Source organism: Canis lupus, chromosome 12 (genome assembly GCF_048164855.1).
Source record: "Canis lupus baileyi chromosome 12, mCanLup2.hap1, whole genome shotgun sequence".
NCBI classification, from domain to species: Eukaryota; Metazoa; Chordata; class Mammalia; order Carnivora; family Canidae; genus Canis; species Canis lupus.
The window spans coordinates 28,123,542-28,134,360 of record NC_132849.1 but is presented as its reverse complement, the minus strand read 5'-3'; the positions used below and the strand labels follow the sequence as shown (position 1 = coordinate 28,134,360).

Genomic DNA, 10,819 nt, shown 5'->3' with positions numbered 1-10,819 from the left:
TGCTCCGGCGGGGGGCGTGGCTAGGAGCGCACGCAGCAGAAGGCGTCCCGCATTTCCGGCGCATTCCCGCGCGGCCTCCGCAAGCCGGAAGTAGGAAGGGCTGCAGCGACTAGCCGACTGCCGGCGGGCGGGCGGGCGGGCGGGCGGGAGGGGAGGGGGCCGCGGACTGCGCAGGCGCCGCCAATAGAGGCGGGGCCGGAAGGAGAGACAGGGCGCCGCCATGACAGGTGGGGCCTAAAGGGAATGGGCTGCTTGCCGGTTCTGCGACCGGAAAAGAAAACGAGGCGAGGACGGCCGAGCTGGGCGCCGCCATGACACCCTGTACCGGAAAAGGCGGGGCGCTCCCCCCTGACTGAGTTCCTACGGGCATCGGCCTCGAGATGTGAGTAGCGGGAGCGCCTACCCCGGACCTGCCGCCGCTCTCCCTCTCTTCCCCAGTGACCCGGACCTAGGCCAGCACTCCGGGAGGAAGGATTGGCTTCTTTGTTCCTCGGAGATCCGACCCTTAGGATTCAGCGCAGTCCATGACAAGTCTCGGCCCTCCGCGTGTCTAGGCCCCGCCCCCTGAACCCTTAGACCCCGCCCCCTCAGGTCCACGCTTCACATCCGCCGGGCCCCGGTCCCCAGGACCCCAGGCACTGCCCGTCCGCTGGCAACCTTGGGACTCCAGAATTGTCGCAGGACCTCTGTATTCAGACTCGTTCTTTCAGCTCCGGGTTCATCCCCCTAGGTCCCCTAACCATACCTTTTGAACCTTTGGATCTGGGCAGTATCCCAGACCTCACCTGTGGCGCCCACAGACTGGTTCCTAGACCACTGGTCCCGGTCTAGATCTCCAGATCTTGTTCCCAAGAGCTTATTTGTAGGATCCTCCAAAGCTGTCTCAGAGCCCCAACCTCACCCACGGCTTCCACATCAGGTCCCGAGGACTCTGAGACCCACCCCAGGACCCCCAAGCCCACGCCAGGGCTTCAAGCCTCACTTCCAGTACTCCTGTTCTCAGGCCTAATCCTTAAGCCTCAGGTCAAGAGACCCTTCCCCAGGACCCAAGCTCTTATCACTTGGATTTCTTTCTTTCTTTTCTTTTTTTTTTTTTTAAGATTTTATTTATTTATTTATTTATTTATCACTTGGATTTATTTCTTTTTTTTAAGATTTTATTTATTTATTTATTTATTTATCACTTGGATTTATTTCTTTTTTTTAAGATTTTATTTATTTATTTATTCATTCATCCATCCATCCATCCATGAGAGACACACAGAGAGAGAGAGAGAGAGAGGCAGAGACACAGGCAGAGGGGGAAGCAGGCTCCATGCAGGGAGCCCGATGTGGGACTCAATCCCGGGTCTCCAGGATCAGGCCCTGGGTGGAAGGCAGCACCAAACCTCCGAGCCACCCGGGCTGCCCATCACTTGGATTTCTAAACCTGTTTTTAGGACTCCAAACCCCTTGAGGGCTTCCAGGTTTTCTCCCAGGACTCAAAATATTACTTCTTAGGCCCTGTTGAGGGATGCCTGGACACCAAGACGCTTCTTCCAGGGCTCCAAGGCTTGTCTTTGAATACTTAGACCTTTTTGGGAAGAGAGCTTCACCATCTTCCGAGAAGCCCCCAGCCTGTTAAACAATCCCCAGGGCTCATGCCTTACTTTCCCCTCCATCTCCCTGGCCCTATCCCAGGATCTTTCAGACTCCCAGATCTGCCCAAGATCTCTAGTGTTGTTCCCCATTCCACCCTCCTACCCAGATCAGAACTCCCTTTCTTGTCTGTTGCCTGGAATCATCCTCAGCCCACCATGTCCCACAGGCAGGCGGCCCTGGAGATCACTGCTCGCTACTGTGGCCGAGAGCTGGAGCAATATGGCCAGTGTGTGGTGGCCAAGCCTGAGTCATGGCAGCGAGACTGTCACCACCTTAAGATGAGTATTGCTCAATGCACGTCCTCCCAGTGAGTGGGGGCAAGAATGGGATGGTGTGGGGGCATGGGGGTGGCAGGGTGGAGTGGAAGTCTGAATGCCTGAAATGCCCTACCTCCACAGCCCAATCATCCGTCAGATCCGCCAGGCTTGTGCTGAGCCTTTTGAGGCCTTTGAAGAGTGTCTTCGACAGAATGAGGCAGCTGTGGGCAACTGTGCAGAGCATGTGCGCCGCTTCCTGCAGTGTGCTGAGCAGGTGCAACCACCACGCTCACCCTCAGCTATGGAGGTGAGACAGGAGGGAGGAGGGCTCATCTATTCTCACCCCCTTCATCCTTCTAGTTGCTCAGAATAAAGACCTGGGAGTTTTCTTCAGCCCCACCCTATCCCCCCCCCCCCCACACACACACAGACCTGCACTGAGCATCCGGGATCCAGAACATGATCACCTCTTGCCCCTTCCCATAGCCCTTGCTTTAGTCAAGACACCTCCCCAACCCGTTCACATACAGGATTCTTGCCCCCAGCCTTTTCTGTGACTCTCGAAATCCCCTGTTACTTGACTCCACACCGTGGCCAGAGAGACCATTTAGGAACTGGAAACTAGTCACATTATATGCTGCTTCCTTAGAACTCTTCAGTAGTTTCCCAATTCACATTGAGAACAAAATCTCAGGTCCTTGCTGGGTTCTCTGTGTTCTTCCCCGGGCTGATCTCACCCACCTCCTTCCTTATCTGCTCTTTTTCCCTTTCTCACTGCCCCTCAGCTATACTGGGTGAGTGGTGCAGAGGGGGCAAAGCAGTCTTATCCTCTTTGATGTATACAGTACATAAATAGGCATGCAGTATAACTATGATACTAAAATTTCATGGATGGCTGCAGTTTTTAGAAAATGTCTTAAAAGACCCCCTGGGGAGCAGTAATTTAAAACAAAGTTGAGAAATGCTACTTTAGATGCTTGCTGCCTCCTCCCCACTGGACTGTGCACTCCTAAGGCAAAAGTCACTGTCTTGCAACACCTCTCTTAATACTCTCTCATTTGAGCTTCTATGCTCTGTATTATGGCTTTCTGTCCATTGTCTGTGAGTTCCAGAGTGAACCCAAGAGGAAATCTGACCATGTTCTGCTTCACTTACTTTATTTTATTGAGAGAAAAAGAAAATGTGAGTAGGGAGAGGAGCAGAGAGAAAAGGAGAGAGAGAATCCTGATCAGGCTCCACACTAACACAGGTCCTAAGCTTACAACCCTGAAATCATGCCCTGAGCCAAAATCAAGAGTTAGGACGCTTAACCGACTGAGCCATCCAGGCCCCATGTTCTGTTTCACTTAAAAATCTTTCCATCAGGGCACGTGAGTGGCTCAGTGGTTGAATGTCTGCCTTTGGCTCAATTCGTGATCCCCGGGTCCTGGGATCAAGTCCTGCATCTCCCTCTGCCTATGTTCTCTGCCTCTCTCTCTCTGTATATTTCATGAGTAAATAAATTTTAAAAAACAAAACACCTTTCCATAGCTCATCATTTCCATGAGGCCAAATCTAAAATCTAGCACAGTGTATAGAACCCTGTGTGGTGTGGACTCTGGCCCCACCGCTCCCCACTTTCTGCCTCAAACTCTGTGTTCCAGCCCCAGTAAATGTGCATTTATTCAGGTGCATGTCTCCTGTTGACAGGCTTTTATCCAACTGTTTCCTTCTTCTTGGACCACCCTTTCTAAGCTACCTGGCTGCTTGCTATTCTGGCTTATATCGCTTCCCTCCCAACACCTCCCATGCTGGCCCATCCTCATCCCCACCCTGGTCTCTGGGCTCCCTCCATCATGGCTGATATCTTACTGCCTTCTAACGCCTTCATTCCCATTGCCTGTTTCAGAGTTCTTGGCTAAAGATGGGGCAGATCCCCTTCTACTAGGCCCAGTAGTCCTCATTTTGTTTTAATTAGGCAGTAATAAGTGAAAGGTTCAGGCCCTAAGAGCGGACACTAGCAGAAAGGACTTTTAATTCTTAGAAATTATTTAGTGATGATTGCATACTGTTCACATTAGTTTCTTTATCTATATATTGCTTATATGTTAGTCATGTGTCTTTTCTTTCAAGTTTTTTGGGCATCTGAACAGTAAAGACCTTCCTTTCCCATCTCAGGACTCGTCCCCTCCCTGGTTTAGCAGCCAGCCTCTCCCTGGTCTTCCTGTGGCCATCCTGCCCCCCGAAATCTGCTCTCCCCTGGCAGCCAGAGGACCTTGTGGAAATAGAGTTCAGGTCACATCTCTCCCCTTTACAGCCTGCTCGCAGCTCCTCAGTGCACTGAGGGTAGTTACCACCATACCTGGCCCTCCTCACTGTCCTCCTCCTCTGAGATGATGGCAGCCCAGCTGCAGCTTTCCCCCTGATTGCAGGCAGTGAGACTCAAGCCTCTTCCAATCTCTTCTCTACAAAGTGGCAAACACACAACTGGTCTCCTCTCATGAGACGTGATATAAAGACATTTTACGTTCACATAACTAACAATTTGAAGTGCTATCTATACCTCCCATTCCACACTCATCTGTGCTCTTTACCCTGATTTACTTTTCTTTGTAGAATTGATCCAGTTGACATCTTTTTACCTGTTTATTTGTTTTCTTTCTTCCTAGAGTTAGTGACTTGTACCCTTTATCCATTGCCCTGTAACAATGCCAGACACACAGAAGGTACTCCGTAAAGACAGCAAATGGTGCCTTCCTTGCTCCTGGTGATAGTTCACTGTGTCAGACATGTTCACGTGACAGATGGCCAAGGTCATCCCCTGATACCCTCTTCCATCCAGACTCTGGACTTGGTAACGGCAGTCTCTGCTGTGTCTACATAATCTCCCCAGCAGTGGCCCCAGGGCCAGGCACAAAATAGATGCTAGTAGATGTCAATGTGTTCTTTCCACAGACAAAGCCACTTCCTACCTCCTGAGGACCCTTTGAACCATAGGAAAACTGGACCTGAATGACTGATCACTTGATGCCACCAGCCCTGAAGAGTGGGCAGATGGAGTCATGAGAGCCCTGGATGTGAGTCTGGCTTCTCTGGATGGCAGGACTCACAATAAATAAACACTCTGTATATAAGGCTTTGACTTCTGCCTTCAGTACTGAGGGGGACCTGGAGAGCCAGCTGGGTGGAAACCTTGCTCCTCTGTTCCCCACCTTCACTCCGTGTGCCAAGAAAGGGCCTGCTCCCCAGGGTTAAGACGATCCCTCTTCCCTTGCTAAGTCTGCCAACAGCTGCTTCCTGTCTGCTACTGCACATACATGGGAAAAGGCTCTTTCTCCCTTCCACTTGACCATTTACCAAGTCTTAATACTGAGTGTTTCCTTGAGGTGCAAGGGGGCAATAATACCACACTTCTTTTCCTCCTGAGTTTTGAGCCAGTTGTGTGATAGACATAGGCGCTAGGCAATGGGGATGAAAATATTGGTTTTATTATTGACAACAGCTGCGTTGAGGGGTGTGGCTTACAGTTTGCTGTCCTGGACTTCTGTTCTCTCTTGGTTGTGTTCTTCCAGAATCCAACCCTGAGAATGGAGTGCAGATAATATATTTGGAATGTGATTCCAGAAATATTGGAGAGGAATGGAGAAGTGAGACAGAAGAAGGCAACCAATGAAAGGTGCATTATCAAGCCAGTTATCACAGTGGGCAGTGGGCTCTATACTCAGTGGGGTATAGATCACCAGCTTCCCATCTGTCATGGGGGCAGTTTTCATGGGCATTGACCGTTTAGCACTACTGTCTTCTTTGTGTGTGGTCACGTGCCCTGCCATCAAAGAAGCCCTGAGTGGAGAGTAGCGGAGAATCAAGTAAGTAACGTTCAGTGCCCAGAAGAGTGCTGAGTGGATCTGGGCAGGGACTAGATCCACTCAGCAGCTGCAGCTTCTGATTGTTTCTTCTTGGGCATATACACTCTGTGGGCCCAGCTGATGGATCACGGGCTTGCCAGCATGGGCATGTCCTGAGGGACAAAGGGCAGAGAGACACAGATATGGGTGAGAGATCTGGGAATGCCCAGCTCAGTGTGCCCAGAGCCTGCACCCAGATTCACCATTCAGACAAGTCCCTTCCCCTTGGAGGGGATTCCAGACTTCTAGAAATTAGAAGTGACTGGCCAGCACTGACTGGAGTAGCCATTTGAAACCTAAGGCTTGTGCTCTGGCTTGGAAAAATGAGCCACAGAGTCTCCTGGGGATTTCTTCTTTAAGACAAAGTTGTCAGTTGGCTTGGGAACTAAGATGGAAGTCCTGCAGTCATAGTTGTAGGAGCCATCAGAAGCCATGTGGCACAAACCAGAGAAAAGCCAGGTAGAGAAAAGGGATGTGATAGTTCTTGGGGTCCCTGAAAGGGCTGCTTGGGGCCTAGTGGCTTTCTATTCCTAGCTTTGGTTTCCTTGGGATGTGGATTGAGTCCTCAGGTTTCTTTGTATGTTTTCAGTCAATCCCACTTTGCTTAGGTAAGCTTGAGTGGGATTCTGCTCTGTGTAATTAAAGAAATGTAATAAGGGGGTCCCTGGGTGGCTCAGTTAAGAACCCAACTTTGGATTTTGACTTGGATCATGAGATCGGCCCCATGTCAGGCTCCATACTCTGAGGATTCTGCTTGAGATTCTCTCTCTTCCTCTCCCTCTGCCCCTCTCAATTAAAAAAAAAAAAAAAAAAAAAAGTATAACAAACAAAACAGGTCAAGACTACATTTTAGAATCTCTTAAGTGGCCTCTCTTCCAGTAGGCTACACCAGCTTCCTTATCTGGTGGTATACCAGTGGTCCCAAGGAAAGCAAAAATGGAAACTTCAAAGTCATCATTTTTATCACATTCTATTGGTCAATGCAAGTCTCATGGCCAACCCAGATTAAAGGGGTGGGGAGATTACCTCTCGATGGCATTTGGCTGAAAGGGATTTTGCCCACATTTAAACTACCATAAAAATTTAATAGTTTGGGGGCCTCTGGATAGTGCAGTTGGTACAGTCAACTCTTTGTTTCAGCTCAGGTCGTGATCTCATGGTTGTGGAATTGAGCCTGGTGCCATGTCTGTGCTCAGCACGGAGTCCACTTGGAATTCTTCCTCTGCCTCTGCCTCTCACACATGCATTCTCTCTCTCAAAATAAATAAATCTAAAAAAAAAAAAAAAAAAAGCTCAATAGTTTCTATTCCTGTGTCTATTTTGGTAAATTGTATTTATCTAGGAATTTTGACATGATCTGAATTTCAAATTACCATAAATTTGTTCATAATATCCTCATATAATCTTTTTAAGATCTACAGAATGTGTAGTGAAAGCCCCTTTCTCATTTCTGACATTGTTTATTTGTACCCTCTTCCTTTTTTTCTTATTTAATCTTGATGGTTTATTAACTTATTAATCTTTTCACAGAATTTACTTTTGGTCTTGCTGGTATTCTTTACTTTGTTTATTTGTTCTTAATTATCTTCTTTATAATTATCTTTTTTGGATTTAATTTTGTTTTCTCTCTTTTTGAAGTGAAGGTTTAGCTCACTGATTTTTAGCCACCTTTCTTTTCTAATGTATGCACTTAAATTTCCCACAAGCCTTTCTATTTTACATTTCCCATTGATCCCAGATTATTTGGAAGTTTAAAACTGTATTTTTAAATTTCTGAACATATGGGGACTTTTCTAGTGATCTTGCCTAATTGCAATTGGATTGGGAACACATTTTATATGGTTTCAATCTTTAGAAATATGTTGAGACTTTATGGCTTGGCATAGGGTTGGCTTTTGTTAATGTGCCATCTGTGCTTGAATCATAATCCTTGGTTCATGATGCACTATCTTAGGTTATGTTCCCCCAGAAACAGATTTTGAGGCAACACTTTGGGAGATGACCCCAAAAGGCACTGGTAGGGCAGAGGGAAGTGAGACAGGAAAGGAAAGCAGCACATCAAGGCTGCATTATCCAGCAAGTTATCACTGGGTGACATCTTAATCCTCTGGGGAACTCTGGGAAACAGTGGGGAACATAAATTTCCCCCTCAAGGGGTGGGGGTAATTATACACTAACCCCCATCAGTCATTCTGTTCAGGGTCACCTAGGGGGCTGGAATTTTAAATCCCCTGCTGCTTCCTGTTTGCCAGATACACAGGCAGAGTGGGCTTTGGTGGAGCAAAGAGCAGCTGCTTCAGTGGTAGCCACTCAGTGGCTTTTCATTGCAATGTGACCCGTGGCCATAGCCACCATTTCCGCAGCCTGTCCTGGCTACCTCCACAGCAGCCACCACAGCATCTCAGCTACCTTTGCTGCCTGTCACTGCTGCCTCCCATGACTGCATCCTGTCACAGGTACCATTGGTGGAGGTATTGCAATAACATGAATGCTTTCAAAATGCTTGACTCTTCACAAAGGATGGCTATATTCAACTGAGGAGGCCAACTAGAGGTGGTGGGCATGAAGGCTGGGGGAGTACTGAGAACTGTGTGGGGAGGAGACAAGTGGCAATGTAGAGAGACGTGTGCAGATGTTGAAGTGATCAAGTGAGCTGATGACTCTCAGGATTGTGAAGAGGCAGGATATGCCAGTTGAGCGCAGAGGTGAGGAGGTAGGGTATGTTAACCAGAAAGCAGAGTCAAAAGTCTCTGTTTCACCTTTGGTGGTTGAACTGAGAATTTGTGCCTGCCATTGAATATACTGACTTTGTTGATAAAGATGTATAGAGATAATCAGAATAAGTATGATAATAAACAGTACTTGCCTTCAGTGGGTAAGCACCTGTTTTATGCTGTGAAAAACTTTTGGGCAGAATCTGTACAAATAGAAGCCAGATTCTCTAAGGAAATGCATAATCCTGAAAGAAAGTAAGTTGGGAGGGCACTGGCTGGCTCAATGGATAAAGCATGTGACTCTTAATCTCAGGGATGTGAGTTCAAGGCCCACATTGGGTACAGAGCTTATTTAAAAATAAAATCATAGGCAGCCCTGGTGGCTCAGTGGTTTAGCACCACCTTCAGCCCAGGGTGTGATCCTGGAAGCCTGGGATCGAGTCCCACGTCAGGCTCCCTGCACGGAGCCTGCTTCTCCCTCTGCCTATGTCTTTGCCTCTCTGTGTCTCTCATGAATAAATAAATAAAATATTTTAAAAATCATATATGTGTGTTTTATTTTTTAAGATTTATTTGAGAGTGTGTGTGTGTACTCGCGCGAGAGAGCAGCATGTGTGTGTGTGTAAGATTTTATTTGAGAGAGTGCGCGAGAGAGTAGCACGTGTGTGCAAGGGAGCCGAGGCAGAGGGAGAGGGAGAAGCAGACAGCCCTGCTGATCAGGGAACCAATGTGGGGCTTGATCCCAGGATGCTGGGATCATGACCTGAGCCGAAGGCAGACATTTAACCAACTGAGCCACCCAGGCACCTTTATATACTGATTTTGAGATCTGTTTCAATATGCAGGCAAGGCTGAGAACCACGGTCCTAGTGGAATTCCTCAATTTTGATTGACTGTGTTTTATAAAATTAACATACCTGGAATTAAGGTTTGAAAGTTGTCAACTTATTTTAAAGCCCCTGATGATACAGAGGTTTCAGAGTCCAGGGAGCTGATGAGTGTCACAATAGTATTTTTTTTTTTTAACTCAGTAAATATTTACCAGTGAGGTGGTGACATGTGAGACAAGGTCAGACCCAAATAGTTTAAATCCATTCCTTCTCTGAGGGCCAGAAATTATGGGATGCATGGTGTGTCAGGTCAGCTGTATAGAAGGAAAGAATGTCACTCTGGAAAGTATTACAAAGCAACAAAAATGCCAAGGACATGAACAGGTTTGTGTGACGAAGGGACCTGCCCTCCCGAGGCTCCCAAGGGCAGATATCTGGACACCGTCCCTGGAACTACCTTTGTTGCAGAGTGTGGGCAGATAGGCAAATCTCGTACTTCCCAGGATAAGCCACTGGGGATAACACCCATGACTGTGGTCCAGCAGTATAAGGTATTGGTGAGGAAAAGGGGGAATTGCAGACCAGAAAGATGAAGAACCAGAACAACCCCAAGGCATCTATACCCAGCAGAGCACCAGGCCCAGGGAACCGGGCCCAGGCAAGCATGTATGTTCTTAAGATACATAAGTGCAAGACTTTTAAAAAGCAGAATGTAGGGATCCCTGGGTGGTGCAGCGGTTTGGTGCCTGCCTTTGGCCCAGGGCGCGATCCTGGAGACCCGGGATCGAATCCCACATCCAGCTCCCGGTGCATGGAGCCTGCTTCTCCCTCTGCCTATGTCTCTGCCTCTCTCTCTCTCTCTGTGACTATCATAAATTAAAAAAAAAAATTAAAAAGCAGAATGTAAACCCAATCATACTACTTAAAAAGCAAATTACCTCTATTGAATAAAAAGCAACTACATACTTCTTTCTGTCTGATGATAGTTAAGAGTTTCGCTCTAAAAAAAAAAAAGTTTCGCTCTATTTCCTTTTCTAGTAATATTTTTTTTAAAGATTTTATTTATTCATGAGAGACACAGAGAGAGAGAGAGGCAGAGACACAGGCAGAGGGAGAAGCAGGCTCCACGCAGGGAGCCTGACGTGGGACTTGATCCCGGGTCTCCAGGATCATGCCCTGGGCTGAAGGCGGTGCTAAACCATGGGCCACCTGGGCTGCCCATCTAGTAATAATTTTCTAAACTGCCTGCGTTTTTGAAGATGCCCTTATGTAGTGGAAAAACTGAAAATCCTAATTCTTATGTGGTCCGTGCTTTTGTTGAGAGGATAGTGAGTTTGATGGCATCACATTGACACCAGGACAGATTGACACCAGGAGTCAGCATGATGTGGGCTTGCTGAGCTGCAAATCAAAGCAAATTTTACATAATGAAGTAAAAGTGATCAAGAAAAAAAATCTCATTAAATGCTTCTGTACATTTTGAAGAAATGGAA

General features: G+C 47.5%; 1 protein-coding gene across 6 annotated transcripts; it reads left to right on the top strand.

Moving 5' to 3' along the window:
• The first annotated feature begins 196 nt into the window (after positions 1-196).
• CHCHD5 (coiled-coil-helix-coiled-coil-helix domain containing 5) lies at positions 197-9,036 on the top strand. 6 transcript variants are annotated; one of them, XR_012004389.1, is made up of 6 exons: positions 197-382; positions 1,808-1,948; positions 2,040-2,205; positions 4,833-4,954; positions 5,450-5,553; positions 6,928-9,036. XR_012004389.1 is itself a non-coding variant. In XM_072770202.1 (4 exons), coding segments are annotated over exons 1-4 (333 nt in total). In that variant the 5' UTR covers positions 197-380; the 3' UTR covers positions 4,857-5,011. The 6 variants fall into 6 exon arrangements, 1 of the variants encoding a protein (XP_072626303.1); XR_012004390.1 differs by having other exon boundaries at positions 6,923-9,036; XR_012004392.1 differs by lacking the exon at positions 5,450-5,553.
• Positions 9,037-10,819: the final 1,783 nt, after the last annotated feature.